We start from the raw sequence: 21,878 nt of genomic DNA on the forward strand, positions 1-21,878 counted from the left end.
GTTAGCTTGAGGATTGTTCTGCTATAGCCGGGTTTCGCCTGTTCTATCCTGATCTAATGCTTCTTTTCTCCAGTCTTCTCTTGTCTGTTCTGCTCTGTTTTGATCTCCCCAATAATACGAACACATTCCTATGTTTCCCCGAGCGCAGACAGAAATCTAAAAACCCTCTGGACTCTTTTATATTCCAGCTCCAGCCCCCGTTGATGTAACCACTTCTTGATAACACCACTTGGCCTCTCTCCTCACTGTTTCGTTTCTACTCAAGCACTCAGCTTGCATTTAGTTTTACCAACATCACACCCCCTGGTCTCGGTAAATAACACACAATCACCTCCTTTTGGGCATTTTTTTAAGAGTACTGAGGCAACAGACTCCCACTAACGCAGGAAGAGGATGCGAGCACCAGTGCGCGCTGCCCTTTAAGAAAACAGTGAGTCAGACTCCGTCATCAGCACTGTCTGGACCCAGATAATAATCCCCATCATCCTGCCCCGTCCATGGTGTATGTCTCATATAAACACACTCCATCCTCAAGGCACAGTTCAGTCTCTCTCTCTGCTACCTCGCTGGGTGTGATGCATCTGTGTGTACATCTTTTGTTTGCGTGTGTGTGTGCACGTTTGGAGGTGGTTTGTTTGTTATAATAACGCCTGATGAATGAGGAGTCTGCCTCGCTGACAGAGGGTCCCATTAACATGTACCGCTTGGCTCCCCCTTGCAATCCGTCACACACACACACACACACACACACACACATACACACACAGAATGGGGGTAATCAATGGGATGATTTAATAGCATCTGTTCTGTGTCCGCAGGGAGTGAATAGCATTTATCGCTAGGTTTATCTATGCAGGCTCTGGGTAACAGAGGGTTTTTTTAAGGGATTTTGAAACATGCAGCATTATTGATTAAGAGAATATTACCACCTGATAATCATTGGTCAGTATTTGAAAAACAATGAAGATGATATCCTCAAATCAGGGCCTCAAACAGGCTTCAAACATGGATTCATCTCTGCACAGGAAGTGCGTCGGGCTATAAATGTCACACTGCGCTGATCTGCTGCACTTCTTGGCTGTTAATTATCTGTACTGTATCATGCCTGCAGTCAACGTATATGATTACATAACTTGGGTTTCAGCAGGGTGGCTAATGTTTGAAATGATCTGCATTATTCATTCGGCTGTGGCTCAGTGGTAGAGTCGGTCGTCTCTCAATCGGAAGGTTCGATCCCTGACTGCTACAGTCGCATGTCGAGGTGTTCTTGGGCAAGACACTGAACCCCAAATGGCTCCTTATAGATCCTTATAGGAGATTGGTTCTTAGTTCTTTGTCATCCCACTCTCGCTTCCCCCATTTCCGCCACTATCCACTGTCCTCTCTCTAAAACAAAGGTATAAAAAGCAAGAAAAATAATCTAGCAGCTGGTTTTATTTAAAGTTTACAGCTTACCAGTCTTAATAGAGCAGTGCCATAGGCTGTATAAAAAGATGGACAACATGACAGCTCCCTAAAAGTGAAGCCAAAACCTCTCTATTGCCCCCTGCTGACTGGCTGCAGTATAGGTCATAAAGCCCGCCTCCTCCGTGTTAACAGATGGGACATGAGTCAAACTATAAAATCAAAATACACGTTAAATACATTTTTCTCAAACATGGTTTCTGTCATTATAGTTAGTTCTTATCATGCTGATTTATGTCCAAGTGTTCATTTTTCAGACAAGTTTACTTTTAATTAATTATTTAATGCTGTAAAAAGGATGATTGACTGCTCGATTGACAAATCCAGCTCTTGCAGCTGATCTGTTCCTGATTAGCAGAGTAGAGGAGGAACGGTGAGAGGAGACGTAACTAAAACAATCACTACAGTCATTGAAGTTTACATACCTGTGAACGTCTGCTTCAGACCAACTCAAGAAGCTGTTCTGCTCTTAAATACTGACGTGCGGGGTCTCTTCTGGAAAGTTAAGTGTGTGTTTTGGTTAGTGGAAGTGGCTACTGCAGCTCCACCTGGGGTCCGTTTCACAAAGAAGGTTCAACAAACTCTGAGTCTAACCCTGGACTCTGAGTTGATCTACTCTGAGATAGGAAACTCTGAGTTTTCGGTTCCAGAGCAGCTGATCAGAGTTAGTTCAATCAACTCTGTAGGTTCACCCAGAGTTAAGTGCGTGCACGCTGACTGTAAAAAGCCAGCATTAATGGAGCCCCGACACCACGATTCACCATGGCAACGGTACACAAAAAGATGTCCTCCTACGTCACACCAGCGGAGCTCGAAATCCTCACGCGGACGTTCAGCGAATACGAGCATGTTTTTAGAAAAATAAAGTAACAGGGCTGCAGCTGCAAAAGAGAGAGAAGCGGCGTGGGAAGAAACTGCTGCTCGAGTAAATTTGCAAGTTTGAACTGGTCTATTTATTTAATACTTAATCACGACCGGAAGCTAAAATTTATATTAATTTAGGAGCAATGCAGCGGGAGAAAAACGTAAATGGAAGCACTTCAATCATATTTTCAATATTAAACAGATTAAATATCATTCAGTGGCTGTTTTAATGTGCATCAGCTTTATCCCTAACATGATGCTGACTTCACATACATTATAATTCATGTTGATTAAACTGAATGTGTTAGTTTAAAAAATAAAAAAATCCAATAACTAACGGCGTCTTATTTGAGTGCTCTCGGCAGTGGTGGTGGAAAATCTACAAATGATGACTTTGACACAGATTTGTCTTTTGATTTTTTTTTATCATAATTATAAAAGACTTTTGCAAAGCGGTCAGAGCAGCACAGAGACGCAACGTTTCTTCTTTTAATTCGGTAACCGCTCAAACACACGCGTGAGACGGGCTGAATGAATGAGGAAGTCGAATGAGGGTTTTATATTCTAGAGGGAGGAGACAGAGAGAAACTCTGAGTGTCCTGAAGAAAACCTGCTCACGACCAGGTTTGGTTCATAGAGTCTGTTACTACAGTAACTGACCGAGAGCTTAAGTTACCTCTCTCTGTGAAACAGGCTAGAGTTACCCCTCTTTCTCTGGTTTGAGTTACCTCCCTTTGTGAAACGGAAAACTCAGAGTTTCCCTCATTTCAGGGTTAACAGACTCAGAGTTTTCAATAAACCTGCTTTGTGAAACGGACCCCTGCTGATCTCTGCTTTACAACTCTGGCTCCGAATGATGTCACTATTGCAAGATGGCAGCGTCCACCACAGGGGCTATTTTGGCTTAAATTTGGTACAATGAGAGCAGATGGGGACATGTCATGCATCTATGTCATTGAGGTGTACTGACTCAGGATTTTGTCAGTCTAATCAGATTTATTCGTCATTGACCTTTGACTATCAGTTCCTTTTATTTTTTAGTTAGACACACTCCAGGGTTTTAAGGCGTGCCATAGTTGTTTTGAACTCCATCATTTAACTAGATGCATGATTTTGGTCAGCTAGTCAGCTCGTAAATAAATGAAAAAGTTGGCAGCAGCTCAGCTCTCAACCCCTCCTGACCTCCATTCAGTTAAAGAGCATCAGAGAAACGCAGCTTTTTAACATGAAACTACTTTATTCCTCAGTTTCATCTGTTTTTATCACCACTTGTCTGTCAGGGAGAGGAGCAGAGCTCTGAGGATAATCCTGTTGATGAACTGTGACCACCTGTGGATCACTTTAAGACTCAGTTTGTTTCCAGTCTGCCAGGTTGTAGCTTTTTTACACTGACGCAGGTGAAAAACAATAATGCATGGATTTAACTAACAAAATATGAGTCAACTTGGGGTCTTTTCTAGACTGATGATTCATGCTGTCAACTTTAAGAGCGCAGCTTTAGGCTGCGTAACATCAGACATGAACTCATAGTGAACATAAAAGTCAAGATTAAATGATGAGAAAAGAAGAATAAAGAGTCTGAGGCCTGACAAAGCAACTGACTGAGCTTTTTTAGAAACCCAATCATTCAGCTTTTACAGCTATGCAGTCGCCTGACAAATGACTTGAAAGACAAATGACAGCTCCTGTTGTATCAACAGAGCGAGGGGTGATGCCTGCAGCAGGAGAATGATCAAAGATAGTAAACAGTATCGATCACATGTCAGAGAAACTGGAGGAAACACCCTGACTGACTGTAACAGCTCATGGTTGCACTGGAACAAAGCCAATGACTTCTCCTTCTCTTTAATAAATACAATAAAGGATGTTAACAGTTCTGGATTTGTATCTTGTGACACCTGCAACAGCATCTGCATCGTGAAGCATCCCTTACAGATGGTGAGAGAGTTTAAAAACGTGCTTACCTTAGCTGTGGTTCTTTGCTCACCATTATCTCTCACCTCAGCATCGTAGAGCACAAGAGGAGACCTGCAGCACATGACAACAGCTCAGGAAGAGAATCAGACACATGAACAGTACAGGAGTCGAACCTAAAAAATCTGTTACTGTTGTTCACAAGTGTTTTAATCCCAAAAGTTACTCTTCAGGAAGACAACATCGTGTCAGTGCATTAGACACCGGCGTACTTTTGGTAAAGTAAGTTAATAAGGATATTCGTTCCACTCATATGGAAACACATAACGTGCTTATATAGGGCCTGGGAATCATGTTGGGAAATGTGGTTAAATTTAACATTTTCAAAAATCATTTGAAGGTGGATGTTGATTTAAATAAGTGCCACATTCACAAAAAGGTTCTTAAAATTTGAGATTGAGTTGTAGAAAGTTGAACAAGTTATAATTAGGGATGCACGATATTATCGGCACGTTATCGGATATCGGCCAAAACGCCGATATCCGCCGATATAATTAACCGATAAAATAATGGGCTGCTGCATACTTGATTAAATGCCCGACCTCGGCGCAATGTCCCCGGCGCGAAGAAGACCTGCACGGCGCAGTGTGATGACGTCACATGTGTCTACCTGCAGCATGAGAGAGTTAGAAGCCAAAATATCCGTGGTGTGGAAGTTTTCAAAGTGTCCGAAATAGATGGCAAAACTGCTATTTGCAATGACTGCTCAGCTTCGGTGATGCGAGGAGGAGCCAAGGCAAAGTCTTTCAACACTACAAACTTGATTAACCATCTCAAGACCCGTCACCACGTCCGTTGTAACATATGTGATAAGAGTATCACCATTATACTGTACGCTAATTCCAATACAGAAAAGAGTTGAAGATCTCTGCAATTAGGTGTGCGGGGAAAAAATATCGGTATCGGTAATCGGCTAAATGAGTTCATGAGTAAAATATCGTGCATCCCTAGTTAAAATAATTAGAAGATACATTTAATTAAACTGCAAAGTTTGCAGGAGGGGTTTTGCAGCTTTAGATTTGGTTACCATCAGTTGTGAATGTGTTGCGATGTCCAAAAATGTTGGCAATCAGCTGTTTGTTATTCCAGTCATGAATTATATCGAATGCTGAATTAGTCAATGTATCCTCATAAAACTTTTAGGACGATTATTAAAAGTTCTGCTCATTTTTTGTGTGTAACTAATGTACTAAAGTAAAATCTCCTCCCTGGGTTGTGCTTTAATGTGTCCATTTAGCATCTCTTTCAAGCAACCCTTTAGCATGGGTTTTGAGGTAGTCTTTCACTGCAGTTTTAAGGTCTGTTCTCTTATACTCTAACACACTGTTGATAGCAATTCGGTTGTCAGGTTGTGTCACAAAGATCACTTGGCTCAGTAAAGGAAAGCCAACATGGTGTGTTTTTTTATGCTTTGTAGTCTGCTGGGTGAAATGCCCTGACTGCCATCCCAATTGAACGCTACATGTTTCTGTTTCTCCCGCATCGCACATTGTACCCGTCTTGTCTCAGTAACAAAGGAACCACGTGTTTCTCATTTGCTGTTTCAATACACGCAATTATGACTAAGTGTGTTTTCTGTGGCCTCTTCACAGCAGCACATCAGAGCATGTGTCCGAGCGGATGTTTGTCTTTCTGCTTCCAGTATTGTTTTGACACTTTAATTGTATAAGTCTATTTCCAGCCTTGTGCCCTCGCTCTGAAAGTCAAAAACATTTAACTCTCCGAGCCCTTTATGCGCCCTCAAATCTTTTCTGTGAAAGGAAAACTAAAATCTTTGTTTGTCCAAAAGAAACTTCAAAATTCTGCCTCATGTTTTGCTTTACAACGAGCCTTTCAGCAACTGATATAAAAGTCTTCAGACCGGTGTTATACAATATATTAAAGTTGATTTAGAGGTTTGTGGCATGTGAGGCTTTTAGAAATGCACCAACAAACAAGCACAAAGCTAATGTAAAATATATCATGTTTCTAACCTTGTTTGTTTTCTCTCATTTGTCTCTTTCAGTTCAGCAGATGAGAAATTTCGCTGGAACAACCAAGGTAATATTTCTTCTTAAATGCTCTCAGTGCATTTTGTCTGCTCCTCTATTGTTTGCCTTCCAGCGCTGCACAGTGCTAACTCTGCTTCTTACAATGGTAGCCATTGTAACAATCCCCCATCATGCACCAACAATGTATTGATGCAATCCCGTACAAGAACAATTGTAGCTGCAGTTAAAATGCTTAATCAAAGTCACTCCCTGGATTGTAAAAAAAAAAAAAAGGCAAGTTTTAACAAAAAAAAGTAGCGTCTCTCACCCTCCCTCACCCCGCCTCACCCTGCCTCACCCCCTCTGACAGCCGAGTAAAGGTCAAACAACATTTACAAATAATTCTCAGCGTTTAATTTAAGTGGGAAGTGTTTTCCATAAAGGAGGAAACAACAATCAATGAGTGTGCAGCCTTTCCATGATTTGAAAGTCAAATGAAGACCCCCCTCTGGGCTTGACAACTTCTCTGACAGCACTTTAGTTGGAGAAACTCCTCCCATGCATCTCTCTCTCCCTCTTCGTGTCAGTCATGTCGAGCTGTATGCGGCGTTGAGGTTAGATTGATTATCTGAGTGCAGGGTTGGCGACCTCCGCCAGCAAAGAGGTGACTGAAGGTTTGCGGTCGAAGCGGTTCATTGTGAAGGCTTTCAGTGTCGGGCTGTGGTCGTGATCCGTCTGTTAAACTCCTGCTCGGAAAAACGACCGCCCTTCCTCGCTCCAATAAGACTGGTTGATCTCGTCATCACTGACAAATCATTAAAAAAACATAACTTCTGCATCAAGCAGGTTTAAAGATGAGATTTGTGTTGTGTAAGTGAGAGTAAATGCAGAGAAACGCTTCAGACCGCACAGGGAATGTCTCACCTAAAGCATCAACATCATCAGTCTGCAATTGTGTCAGTCCAAGTCAATAAAAATCAGCCTCCTAAATCCTCTCACTAAGGCCTCCACTATTACCATCCCTCTCTCTCCATCTCGATAAGAGATTAATGTTGCTCCTAAGACTCATTTGTAAGGTTTTATCCCTCTTGGCAGGCCTCTCTGACTTGGAGACACTGGCCGTGTTATCAGCCGCGCTCTGACAGACAAACGGCCGCGAGTCCGAGTGCAAGACGGCGGCCCACAGGCCTCAATCCCAAGAGATCTGTTGCTGGATTAGCAGCTAGGTTTTTAACCTTGACCAGGGTTTTACCCTTTAACTTAAAAGTCTACTTGTTTTGGATGGGTGAGATGTGGAAGGATGAGGAAAAGTAGGCAAAGGAAAGCATAGGTGTCACCATGGTGATGGCTGGATTACCAACCAGGACAAGGTAGAAACTGTCTCCAAGGCCCTTTTCTGTGTCAGTATTCTAAGTTAAATAATCAGAGCCTTAATGAGCACTTTGTAACTGTGCTTGCACTTTGTAACTGTTTTGAAAGGTGCTATACAATGAAATTATTATTAAAGTAGGGTTTTCAAAATGGTCCGATACTAGGATAATTTTCGTTTTCGTTTTAAAAAGTTATTTTTACGTCCAATAATACCGAAAGGCTTTAAAGAAACAATAGATACGGTCTGCCTTTCAAGCCAAAGCAGCCGCGAGAAAAACAGAGAGAAGCTGTGGTCGAGGGATGTAGACAGGAAGTAAAGAGAGTGCTTTAATTTTGTTGCCGTGCTATCAAAATAAGTATTGAGTATCTTTTTTTTTTTAGTATCATATTAAAAATTTAAATTCTGGCATCATGATAACCCTACCTGGTATCTTGTGCTCCCTGACCCAAGAGTGCTTATCTAAGCAACCCCAGTAGAATTCCAACCCGGGCACTTTCCTGCATGTCAACCAATGAAAATAACCCCAAAAACAGCAATGGTGGTTTGACAATGAAAGCTACTTCATGATGTCATAAAACTACATATCTTTAAAAAAGAGAAGACTATCATCAGATATTACAGACTGTGCATTTTAAAGCTCCTGTGAGGAGTTTTTCACTGGTTATGAAACAGACTGTTTCAGAAATGAATTCTGATTGCTCTATATGAGCTACAAAAGCAAACCAGACCATCAGTGACAAGATTGATTATTTCTATACAGTTATTTTAGTGCCTGAAACTGCTAGCAGGGGGTAGGTGACAGACGGTGGGATTAACTGTTCGCTATTTACATTTTTCAGGTCAAAAATTTAAAGCGAGTGATACATGAGTGTTAAAGAAAGCAGGATACAAGTTTCAGTTTTCTCTCAACACCTCAACAACTTGAAATTCTTTGGATTACATGAACACTTGGTTGTAACTCCTTTTATATCATAGTCTTTTATACTTTTAGACTTCTATTGTGGACATAAACATTGTTAGCTTAGCCTCATTTCACCCTAAATTAATTTTGTTGAGTCCAAACCAAGAATGCTGCTCTGGTTCTTAGCAGTTCCTGTGTGCACTCAACAATGGGGCTTAGTTTGACCCTCGAATGAATCAGTATTCTGCACAGGAGTCTGTGTCTTTCATTCAACTCATGTTTTTGTACCCGTTTTGTCTGTGCACGTGTAGATGGACAGAAGGACATAGAGGAGGAGCTGACGACAGGCCTGGAGCTGGTGGACTCCTGCATCCGGTCGCTCCAGGAATCCGGCATCTTGGACTCGCAGGACACTTCAACAGGAGACAGTAAGGATGATTTCATGATTAAAAAAGGGTTTTTATAGAACGAGGGAACAATTCCTCCTGCTCTTTGCTGAGACAGGAGGATTGTTTGGAGAATAAAAAGGTAAAATGCAATCAAAGACGAGCAGGTACTGATGCGTTCAGAGCTGGAGCCTCCAGGTTTTGGCTGATTAACTTGTTGAATGTGCTGTTGACAAAGGCAGACTATACTACAGTCTAACACTGGGGAATATAAATAAGAGAGTGACAGTCCTTGAATGATTATTAAAAAGAAGACAATAAGGTCATTTTTTAAATGTAATCAACCCTGTGAGACCCTTTAGTAATCAGAGGAAGTACTTGCTCTGATTAGCGAAGGATGAAAAAGATGTTTTTCATTAGATTAATCACATTTTCAATAAGTGCTACTTATAAAATATAATTATTTTATGCGTAGTGTTTAAAAGTATAGACCAATGAGATCTTTCTTTCACTTTTCTGTTGGTGTGCTCAGTAATGTTTTATATTTCCTGTGGCTGACGCACCTTTTTGTGGCTTCTTACTGATAATGAATCTTCATGCTAATGCTAACTACTTCAATTTATACTGAACATACTTTTAATCTTAATATAAACCCTGTTCCTGTGCTCCACGAGAAGTTTAAAGTACCACATAGTTTTTAGAAAAGCAGACAGCTTTATTTATACAGCGCGTTTCAAACACAGAAGCATTTCAAAGAGCTTCACATATGCAAAGAAAAGCTTTTGAGTGACATTTTAAACAATGCAGACAAATAACAAAGACACGATGCAAAAGCTTTCATACAGTGAATGTAGTCTGAACAAGAGGTCTGCAAACTATATTTATTTAATAATTTACTTATAGTGTAAAACTTTTTTATTACTTTAAACCTGCACAAAAAAGCTATAAAGACAACCAGTAGTTCAGATGGCATAAAGAAAAAAGTAGCTCGTGAAGCAGAAGCCATGTTCTCTTTCCATCCAATGAATATTTGTCCAGTATTTACTCGCCTTGCTGTGAAAACTCTCACTAACTTCTTGGAGGACTATTTGGCTCTTTTGCAGCTAAATGCTTCAGATGTTCACCAAGTAGTCATTTACAAGGCTGCTATTTATTGCTCTGTAGTTAGCATGTCTTGTTAACTGAACCAAAACAGTGAAACTAAGGGCCAAAATATGTGCTCCATAGAGCTGAGGGGAGCTGAAGCATCAAGTGATAATTCCATATCTTCATCGCTATGACCCATAGACTGTATAAAAAGACGGACGACATGACAGCTCCCGAAAATTGAAGCCAAAACATTTCAAGCGCCCCCTGCTGACTGGCTGCAGTGTAGGTCATAAAGCCCGCCTCCTCCATGTTAACAGATGGGACATGAGTCAAACTATAAAATCAAAATACACGTCAAATACATTTTTCTCAAACATGGTTTCGGTCATTAAAGTTAGTTCTTATCATGCTGATTTATGTCCAAGTGTTTATTTTTTGGGCAAGTTTATTTTTAATTAGTTATTTGATGCTGTAAAAAGGATGATTGACAGCTCTGTTGACCAATACGGCTCCGGGAAATGAAACCGGGAAGAGAATACATAGCTGTTCTCATAAATGCCTCTTAGTTGTTTTTCATTAAGAGTTCAAAATATAGCCTGCTTATCTGTTACTTCTTTGAAGTGTAGAAGTGTCATGAAAGCTACAAATGCTCAGTCACATTTTGAATGCTGCTTGTTGTTACACGAAAACAGGAAGAGAGCAAGTCACTCGTTAAACAGATACACCGGTGCCCCCCAAACGGCTCGTCATGAGCTGTTTGGTGGCATTTCGGATTTAAGCAAGAAAAACTAATATGCAAAGAGTGCATCAAACCTGTGTCTGCGCCGCAAAGCAACACAACTAACTTGTTCAAGCAGCTGAAAAAACAGCACAAAGTGCAGCATGATGAGTGTATGAAGGCCAAGAGCAAGAACGTCGCTCCTCCCCGTCCTTGTCCAGCATCAAGTCAGACATCCATAACAGGTGTACAGCATGACACCCTATACTAACAACTCCCATAGACACGCTGAAAATACCAATCCACTTTGCATTGCATGTTGCCTCTATAACATGCACCAAATTCAGGTTAAGAACCTCATTTTAAGTCTTAGTTTGATGCAAAATTTGTTCATTAGCTGGAATGTAAGTTTATTTAAATGTGAAAGAAATCGTGCAGCTTTACTCTACAGGTCTTTAGACATAGATGGAAACACAGACAACAATGGGCTGGAGGAACCTTTTAGTCTCTTAAAAAGTAGCTCCTGGGACTAAAAGTGCAATGCAGCTTTAGTGTAGCATTAAAAGTCCTCGACAATAATAGTTACTAGATGAAGAGAAACACTGGAGCAAAAGTTTCACAGGGGCTGTTCTGGTGTTCAGAGTTCAAAGCAGTTGTTTATAAGAGCTCTCAGTGAGATCCTGAACATCCCCCCGTGCCTCTCCGCTCCACTCATCTTTTTTCATCTGGTCCCGGGGATGATACCCACGTCTTTAGTACAGTCGACCCCATGGGAGAGAGGTAGCTGTCAGGAGACATGCAGTGTCGTGCCAGTAGTTTGATATGCTAATCCATCCTCACTGAGGTGTCAGCTGGCCTGCTGTTCACAGTGCAGAGAGGGGAGGCACACATACGCACTCACACATGCAAGTGCACAGCACAGGCACAGAAATATGTGCACATACACAAGCGTGTAACACATGAGGCATACATCATCATCAGGCATGAATTAAAACAGAGAAGTGTGCACGCTTGCATGCGACGGCAGTTATGCACAAATGCTAATTACTCACAGAAACACACACATGCAAGACGAGGAATGGTAATTTTGTTTAATGTTTTTGATGTTTAAATAACAGTTATGTAATCGACCACCTGACTGATCAAAACAGGAAAACAAATAGTGAGCGACGGATGGAGAGAGACAAAGAAAAGAAAGAAATGTAGCTCTAACAACCTGGTGCTAAGCCTCTCCCCCAAGCATTGCTTGTCCAATCACAGCTCAGCAACCATACCTGTTTACACCACAGGCCTTGCAAATGTAATAGATAGAATTTTATGATGAAGCTAGTCAGTCATAAATAAGTCTTAAAAACAGGCAGTGACATTAAACAGCAAATTCATTGTTAAAAGGTCATAAATACAAATGTGTCATTTAAAAAAAGGTTAGAAATAACTAATTGGTTTAAGTGTTAAAAACAAAGTCCCCTTAAAGAGATTAAATTAAACTGTATCTATATCTTCCTGCCAGAGTTGGTTATCTGTGATCTGAGCTTTGTGCTGTATAAATAAAACTGTCCTGCAAAACTTCTCAAGAGGAAACATTAAAAAGTCTACCAGAGACAGCACTTATGACTCATGTAGATAAAATTAGCTCAATTAACAAGCAAGCTAGAGCTGATAATTAATTCCAGCAGAAATGACAACAGTCACTGGCAGATCTCGACACTCTCTGGCTAGACGTTGACGGTTTGCTTTTTTTCTACATCAGTTTAAAATCAAGGAGCCATTGTTTAAGAAATGACTGAGATAAATCTGCCTCCATCTGCCAGCCAACGGGCAATTTCTGTTTGTTTCATTGTGATTACAAAAAGGAAAAAGGAACAGGTGGTTAAATATTCATTTGGCACAAGTCTATGGACATTAATTAACACACACAGGTAAATGCATACAGACATGAACAGAAGTTTCACAAAGATAAAATGATGGAAAAGATGGATGACATGACAGCTCCCTCAAAGTGAAGCCAAAACCTCTCTATCGCCCCCTGCTGACTGGCTGCAGTATAGGTCATAAAGCCCGCCTCCTCCATGTTAACAGATGGGACATGAGTCAAACTATAAAATCAAAAAAACAGGAGCTGTCATGTCGTCTATCTTTTTATACAGTCTATGGACATGCTCATCATTGTGCACGTTAATCTGTGTGTGATTACTTGTATCGTGGACTGCATGCTGTTTTATGTGTTTGTTGTTTCCAGACTGTGCATGCCTCCAACGGGTATCTAAAAATAGAAGCATGATGAAATATTAAAATATGTCAATAGAGAAGGCTGGTCATGATGCGGAAGAAGAGCCACTCAACTTTGTGTGTGTGTGTGTGCGTGACAGAGGGGAGATTACTGAGCTGCAGCAGGTCTGTCAGGGTCAGACCGTCCATGAGTGCATTACCTGCATGCAGGTGTATGCAGACGTGGTGTGGGTTCATGCAGGGCCTTTGAAAAGATATCAAAATGCATCTTTTGGCACTTTCCCTCTAATACACTAAGACACCCCCTCCCACCTCTTCCTACACACACTCTCTCACCTCAGATGGATTCAGTGGAGCCGTCACTGTTTGCCATCTGACTGATAATGTATTTATGAGGCCCCCTCGCTCCCCTGAAGGGTCCACTACCCATATGAAACACACCTAAAGTGGCAAAAAAAAAACAGTGGAAAACAACCCCCGGCTTTGTGTGTGTGTGAATCCATCTGCATCAGGCCTGCAGTATAAACACTTCCACTGCAGTATGTGCTTTAGTGTGTGTATTCGCCCCCTATATGAGCCTCCTTTGGACATGCAGGCCTTGACCTAGTAAACTCACCCAGCACCCTTAGCTTAATATCACATCTTAAATAATTCACACTCACCAGCTTCTCTGCCTACAGGAGTCGCTCGCTGTGCTTTTAAGTGACTTTTCACTTTGGTGGAGCTTTATTCTCCAACGCTCTCATCCAGAGTGACTCCGTTTGCCGTGAGCTGCTGATTTTATCTGTCCCGCGCTGTTGATGCTGACCGCCGGCACTCTGCGATTTTTCGTTCTGTCTTGTTTAAAAATCACAAACAAGTATTGTTTCTTCCAGTTCGGTTTCTTGGTTTGTTTCTTCCACTGCTGGCAAAGAAAAAAAAGAAGTGACATCAGCGGAGATTAAAGGGACAGCCGCGGTTGATGGAGGACGGCTCAACAACTCCTCTGAGAGCACAAATACTGAGCGCTAGGAATTTATAGGTCTATTTGGAGCTGATATAATGCAGGGAGGTTATTTTCCAGTGCAGTGGGTTGTTTGCTAGAAAAGCAAAACGGATGTGGCAGCTTTAAAAATGGACTTTACTTTATGTCCACTACAGCAAAATTTACACCGGGGGAAATCATGTTTTTCAAATAACATTTGGGGTAAAAAAATGTGTTTAATTCTGTAATTAAAGTTGTGGATCCGGCACCTCTCTGCTATCATCGCCAAAAGGTAATTTATCAAGGCTACATCAACAATTTTATAGGATTCTAATAAGAGGGATGGGAGGCTGTACGGTGGTGCAAGCCTCGCAGCTATAAGGTGCCCGGTTCGAATCCCGTGATGTATGTAGTGGGCCTTTCTATGTGGAGTTATTGCATGTTCTTCCCCGTGCGTGCGGTTTCCTCCCACAGTCCAAAGACCTGCTCGTTAACTGGTGACTCTAAACTGTACCCAGTGAGCATTTTTAGTTGAAAAGCCATTTAAAAGACGAATATGGCCCCTTTTCACGTCTAAAAGACGTTCAAACTGGTTTAGAAGTGAACGTTTTTTCACCGACTATTTGAAGACGTTGATTAAACGTTTGTGTTCCGACCAGATTTCACCTGCTTCTGTCACAAGATTCATCACACGTTCACACACATAATAACATAATAAGATGGATTCAATCCCACAAGACCTGCACATAAGTCCAGCACATATCCCCTCGGCCACCACAATCTCTTTAGTCCCTTCTTCCCGTCAGGTGTTAATGAACTACATCAGCATCAAGGGGTTGTTTTGCCTTCATAGTCAGAGCTGCACAGTCGAAGTACTTGCACATGCTCGGTCTTCTTTTTTCTTCTTCTGTCGGGAATGTTTAAAACTGCTCCCTTAAAGATGCCTCTAAATGTTCTTGTTAACATCACACAGCCCTTAAAGCCAATGTTTTGGATTTTTGTATGAAAAATAAAATGCGTTAAAATTCCGTCTTTGTGTAGACGGGATTTTACCAACCGCTGAAAAATAACTGGAGAAATGTCGTCACAATATTCAAGGTTCCCACGGCTCCTTAAAAGTCTTAAAGGTCTTAAATTAAAATCAGGGAAATTTAGGTCATAAATTGTCTTACATTTGCTGTAGGTCATTTGCAGATGGAGCGTTTAGGCTGATGGGGAAATTGTCACACAGTGACCGTAACAAAGAGTATAGAAGCAGTCAAAGCTGTTTGACTAATGTCTTAATGTCTTTACGTGTTTATGTTATGTTGGCTAGCTACAATTGGTGACGTCTGGCTGCCTGAAGTTTCGTTGTTGTCGGTCGTGGTTTGTGTCTAGATACAGCTGAGCTAAGATGGCAGAAAACGGTTGGAAGGAGAGAGGTTTTGGAGGTGGTTGGCACTAGCAAGAAATGACGATGCAAAGTGCAATTTATGCCAGAAGACGTTCTCGTCAGGGACCATGGGGGTGAAAGCTGTTGAATCCCACTTTATCTTTACAATAAATGTCAGAAAAAATTACTATGCTTGAACTGTTCTCTGACTGGTTAATGGTTTGAAAAAGATTGAATTGTTAAGTAGTTAAGTTAGTAGGACTCTATAAATTCTCTTTTCTATCAAAGAAATTGTTTCGATGTTTTTGGGGTTTTAAATTAAATTTATTGAGTTCTTAAAAAGCATTGAATTTGATTTAAGAAATGGTGCAAGAACCCTGATATTCATTTCCCTCCTCCTTTTAAGGTGAACAAGTTATTAAAATTATAAAACAAAAATGTGTTTCTGACACGTTGATGTCGTAACCGTATTTTAGCCAGCTGAACAAAGGTTGAAATGGTTGGTGCTCTCTGGGTAACAACCTCCGGTGTGTATGTGAGTCTGAATAGTCGCCTGTCTGTATGTGTCAGCCCTGTGATTGACTGGCAGTCAGTCCAGAGTGTACCCCGCCTCTCGCCCAATGACAGCTGAGATAGGCTCCAGCCCCCTTGCGACCCTGAACAGTATAAGGGGTATAGATGATGGATGGATGGATGGGAGAGTTTTGGCTCCTGACCTCTTCTAATGATTCTTACTTTAAACATTATGGGGCCGTTAGGCAAACTATTTAAGAAATGCTTCGTCATGTTTCATGCGTCTGTGATGTCATTTACATTCAGCCTGATTATGTAATGTGTCACAGTCTATACATGTTTGCACATTTACACTCCGAACGAAATGATCCGTGTGCAAATCAAGAGCAGCGAAAAAGCCTGAGGCGGCATGTAAAATCAGCAATGAGGCATTTTATCACATTATGCTTTGGCAGGATGTGTGTGTGTGTGTGTGTGTGTGTGTGTGTGTGTGTGTTGAAATCATCCACAGTTAATCTACAGTTAATCACTAACAGTGTCATCCGTAAACGATTGCAGAGTTTCGTTACCACAAAGTGAGACGTAAATATTTCACGTCATTCTGAGATAATGAACCCAGAGAAAATAAACACATCACATTACACTAATTGACTCTGAAGCGTCTGAGACGTTTGAAAAATTAATTAAAAGTTACTGATTCATAAACTGAAAGTTACCATTGACTAACAGACTGGTTTGATGGCCGACCAGCTGCTGGCTCGACGGAGCTCTCTGTAGGTTCGTCCAGCTGGAGTCGGGCCGACTGATCAGATCTTTGGTAGATTTTGGACGAACGCCTGAATGTGGAAGTGGAAGAGTTGTGGTAATAAAAACAGCTCCAAAGGAAGGTGTTAGACAGCAGTGTGTGACTTATTCTCACTTTTTTATCAGCAGACAGATTCATTACAGAGTGTAGAGGATGTGCTTAGTCACTGGAATATTTTCACGTAATAAGAACCGTGAAGGAAAAACTTGGTGGCTTTTTCTTTATTTCTTACCTCTTAAAAGTGAGATAAACGCTTGCTGTATGTAAAGGTTTGCTGAAGGATGAGATTAGCTGCATTTCTGGATGCATTTCCCTTCCCAGATGGTCACTGTGTCATAAATTGTCATCATACAGTCTGCCATTATTGTCCGAGAGACATGGCAGACTACACGTTGGACCCCGGCCAATCAAAGCTTGCCGTCTTCCAAGGCTCGCAGGATCTACATAGATAATGCTAATGCCTTCTTTGTTTCAGTCTGACAGCACAAACAACTTCATTAAGTCTTTAGCTTTGACATTTTACAGTCACGCCCAGAGGAGTGCTGAGTGAGTCTCCCACAGGTCAGAAGGTCACAGATTTAGTCAAACAATGGGAAGAAGGGGAAGAACTTGTGAGGATGTCTTTCACGGTTGTTGTGTTGTTTATGTCCCACTAAGACGCTGCTTTGTCCCTGACCCTCTTTATTATTTCAAACATCCCATATCTTCCTGTTAGGGTTATTTGATAGGCTAGTTATCTGGTGGCATTAGTATGTGATCACATTAAAATATAAAGGTTTTCAGCTTTAGTTATCCTTTTAAGTTTGATATATTTTATTTTTCAGTTATTTCTCTGCGTCTCTGAGCTGCGTCTCAGCACAGCTGCAAAATCTGTTCCTCCTTCTGGCACCAGCGCCGTCAAGCTTGGATTTCTAGTCTCTGCCTTCACTTGTTTTGCAAACTAGCTAAAAAAACTCTGCTACAAACAGCAAGTGTAGCGTTCCAACATATGAGTGCAGAGGAAGTTGGAGACCTCATAACATTTTACAGTGTTCTGGCTGACTTAGATACTCAGTCTTATTGTTTCAGATCGTACACCCGTCGCAAGTGTCATTGCTATTTTCCACCCGACGCAGTTGTCATTTTCACGCCCAGCGCCCACGTTGTGTAAATAGCCTGTGCTCTTGAGCCCACGTTAGCATCCATGGGCGTGTTAGTTTTAACATGAGAGTGGACAGGCTCACCGCTGCCTCCACACACACACCTACCTGCTTCACCTCAGGGAGATTCCTGCTCGAGCCATGCGCAGGCCAAAAACTGACGACACCAAGCTCTCCATCATGTGCGCTCATTCTGATGTGCACACAGAAACAGACACACACACTCTCACACACGCAACTGAGAGGTAAATTTATTATAAACCTCAAACATAAATAGCTGTGGCACAGACCCACAGATATTAATACACTGTCCAGTGTCCATTATGCACTGGAGAATACAGCCATGTGATCCAGCAGCAACAATAAGTAAATAAACAAAGCCGACCTTTCTTTTATGGTAGGCAGACAGAACTAATAAACATAAGATCCTGTCCGTCTGGAGATTTAAATCATTAATGCTGTGCCTCGTGCATAAATGCCTCTCTTAGTTTTCGTTTCTGTTGGGCAGTGGGATCGCTTCAGTGGCTTTAACATCAATCCGTGCTTCGACATGTATCGTAGAGTAACCTGTGTGTGTTCTGTTTGTGCAGGGGCACAGTGGAAAGAAATAAGTTAAATATGCTGGTCTGAGTCCTGAGTTTACATGAGATGAATGACTGAAATCCACCGTGTAAATAGCAACACGCCTGCCTGCAGGCGCACCGGGCTCTAAAAGGGACTGAGAGCTGACACACTGATTGGTTTGATTAATGTTATGCTGAAAACACGCCTATGAATAATCCAGGGACAGAAGCCAACCTCTTCGCGCCTCAGTTTGCACCCAGATTGTGAGCCGGGTAACTAGCAAAAGTCAGTTGGACATGCCCTAAATCACTTAACGCCGTGCGCTTTTGACCGTGCACCTTTCGCCGTCTAAATAGGGCCCTTTGTCTTGGAAAGGAGGATACATACATACATAGGTGATTAATATTTTTAAAAGAATACATTTTGAAAACTTTGAAAGTTCCTGCACGTTTTTCTCCTTAGAACCACAACTTTATGTTTTAACATTTCCGTTTGTATACAGATGAATATTTTGTGCAAGGTTAGCCTTGTCTCACTACTCCAAGTCTTTATGTTCAGCTAAGCCGAGCAGGAAAGCTATTGCTCCCCAAATGTCGAACAGTTTCTTTAACTTAACTACGTCATTATGTAGAAATGCATGAATTACACACTTAACAGAGAACTGAGATTATTTCATTACCACCATGAGAGTTTCTACTTGTGAAAGAAACGCTTTGATGTGACTCTGCTCCTCCTGCTGAATTATACAGAGAAACTGAGTGCAGAGAGAGCGAGAGACAGGTAGGAGAGAGGAAGTGATGCAGGCCGAGAGAGTGAGAGCGGGAGACACTGAAACAGTGTGTTTTAAATGGAGGTCAGGAACAGAGTGAGATTTAAGGGTCACAGAGCATGGGAGGAAAAGAGTGGAGGGAGGCTGGAATAACATAGTGGGTAAAAAGCAAATGTGTATCTGAGACAGAGGACAAGGATTATATTCTATTTCAGCTTCAGCTTTTCTTCTCATTATTTTGATGGCTGTTGGAAATTATAATTGTTTTCACTGTCATTCTTCTCCTAAAGAAATGCTTTGTGTAACATGTGGGATGCAAACTTGGTTACAAAGCACCTCAAGGCCGTGAACAGAATGAATGTTTACACAAAGCTGGACTGTAACAGAAGTAAAAGTCAGTAACATAAAGCAGTTTGACACTTTTGAATATGAAGGTGTCTTTTGATGGATCGAAAACACGACATAGCCTCACCTGACGTCTCTCCAACTCTACATCTAAAGACTCTCTTTTTCTTTCCTCCATCAGGACAAGGACTTCTGTCCCAAAGTGCTTTGCAGCTCAACAACCAGGATGCCTATGCAGCGGCAGGTTACCATAGCAACCAAGGGCTGGCACTGGGGGAGTCGGTCTCGGGCCGCGGCGGGCAGATGGGAGGGGCTGTTCACATCTACAATCAGGTACGCAGGTTAAAGCCAATGGAAACCCTCATCCACAACAGCCTTCTCACAGTGTAATGTAGGAAGTTGTGTATATTAAAGTTAGCATCCCCGATATTTGGTTTGAATTGGAGGCGAATTGTGAATGAAAATTACCCAATGAATTCCACAAATCAATAACTTTAATCACACGGCAGCTGCTGGTTTTTACCCCCAGTGTTGGCGTCGTCTGCAGGTGGCTCACTATTGACGGCCACAGTTGTCTACTTTGGGCTGCAGGAGACGAGTGTTGGCCGTTGATGACCTGTTTTTGCTTCTTTTGGATCATATTTAGCTCTGTAATAATATAGCTCTTGCTACAGAGCCCACATTTAGCATTGCATTCATAGCTTTGGAATAGGGATGCATGATATTGGATTTTTTTTATATTAGGAACATGTTATTTTCCACCTAATTGCAGAGAACATCAAGTCTCCCCTGTAGTGGAATTGTTATCATGCCTTCTCTTATTGTAGTGGTCCACTGGCAGATGCAGAAGTAACATAATACAGTGCTTTTTAAAATGTACACATTCACTGGGCAATATAAGAAATTATTTAAACATAGGTTATGTACAAAATGCCATATTTGTTTGTTTGTAACATTTTTTTTTTTTTTTTTTTAGGGAATCATCGAGCATTTAGGCATAATTAAATTGTTTTATCGGCAGAAAATATCGGCAGAAAAATGACATATCTGCCGATGCCCACATGTCATTTTCAAGCCATAATCTGCAGATACCAATAATGTGCCGATAAAATCGTGCATCCCTACTTTGTAACAACTAAAGGCATCTAAATGTTGGAAAACCAAGTATTTTGTAACTCAACATGCAATGACAACATGTGCCATTGCTGTGCAGATGAGCCATACAGTTGTCAATCAAAATGCTATTGGCCACGCCCACAAAGTCTCGGGAAAGGCCTAAACAGCAGAATTGAATTGGGGTTTTTGATAGTTCTAGACATTTATTTTCAGACAGATTTTATGTGGATGCTTCATGAGACTTTAAACTTTGATATCATAAATGCATTTTTACTATTTTAAGCCTTTTCTGTCTTCCCTCCATCACACTTCCTGTTCTTCTTCTTCATGTTTTTGTCTCCTGTCCTCGTCTGTGTTCTCTTAATCTCCTCACTCTTTCTCACCTTTGTTTCTTTGTACTTTCTTTGTCCACTCTCCTCCCCCCTCCTTCTCCCCTCAACTTCCTTCATTTCCACATATCCTTGTCTGACCTCTACTTTTCCACCTCGCTCTCATCTTCCTCTTCTCTACATCCTCTCCAGGTGACATCCAGCCGTGCAGCTGCCCAGTTAGCGGGAATGGACTCTCCCTCCCAGTCCCAGAGAGACTCATTTGCTCAGCAGGCCCATGGCAGCGCCTTCCACATGCCCACTGAGGGCGTATCTGCACCTGCTGGGCCACCCATGTATTACTCCTGTGCCACTTTGCCCGCACAGGTACAAATCTCTGAAGAGATTACTTTTACACTGTCGATGGGATCCTTCACGCTGCTGTAACCTGCTAAAACCAAAGAGTTTAGGAGTAACTATGGGACTGTTTTATTGATTCTATTATTCCTCAGACATCCAGGGAGCGCTTTAGAGGAAATCTATCTCCTGAGTATCACAAACTCACTTCTGTTGGCTTTAAAGGGGCTCTCTAAAGTCTATTCTCTGCTGATGTAGAGGCATGCAGCCATAGCCAGCCTCGATTCATTACAGGGACAATTGAGTCTGATGGCAAACAGGAGTCATGGCATAAAAAACAACAAAATGTGCAAACTTTCCCTGCAAAAACAAAACAAACCACTTTCGTGTCGTTAATCCATTGCTTAGTTAGCATTATGCTAATTATATGCTAAAACATAGTTCAGATCTACGAAGAAGAACCTGAAGTGTTTTTTTTTTTATAGCTGGTGAAGTCAATATTTCTGCAGAAGGAGTTTGATACATTTTGACACTTTGTTAGCCTTGATTCGCCACTAAAATCAAAAACAGCCAAATTAAGTGTCAGAATCAATCCTATTCATTTCATTGCAATCAGTGGATTTTCTGATAGAGGTGAAGTAAGTCTTTGCATTAAGTTC

At 41.5% G+C, this 21,878-nt stretch overlaps 1 protein-coding gene across 3 annotated transcripts in view; it reads left to right on the forward strand.

Annotated features, from left to right (window-relative positions):
• Nucleotides 1-21,878, forward strand: part of ctnnd2b (catenin (cadherin-associated protein), delta 2b) — a 200,002-nt gene that overhangs the window by 101,502 nt on the left and 76,622 nt on the right. For all 3 annotated transcript variants that reach the window (XM_069684388.1, XM_069684389.1, XM_069684390.1), the window contains 4 exons: nt 6,308-6,342; nt 8,857-8,973; nt 19,620-19,771; nt 21,076-21,249. In XM_069684388.1, the coding sequence (XP_069540489.1) occupies nt 6,308-6,342; nt 8,857-8,973; nt 19,620-19,771; nt 21,076-21,249 (478 nt within the window). The remainder of the gene's footprint in view (nt 1-6,307; nt 6,343-8,856; nt 8,974-19,619; nt 19,772-21,075; nt 21,250-21,878) is intronic.

This window comes from Semicossyphus pulcher, unplaced genomic scaffold (assembly GCF_022749685.1).
Source record: "Semicossyphus pulcher isolate SPU_LCO1_2020_fin unplaced genomic scaffold, fSemPul1.0.p SCAF_7, whole genome shotgun sequence".
Classification (NCBI taxonomy): Eukaryota; Metazoa; Chordata; class Actinopteri; order Labriformes; family Labridae; genus Semicossyphus; species Semicossyphus pulcher.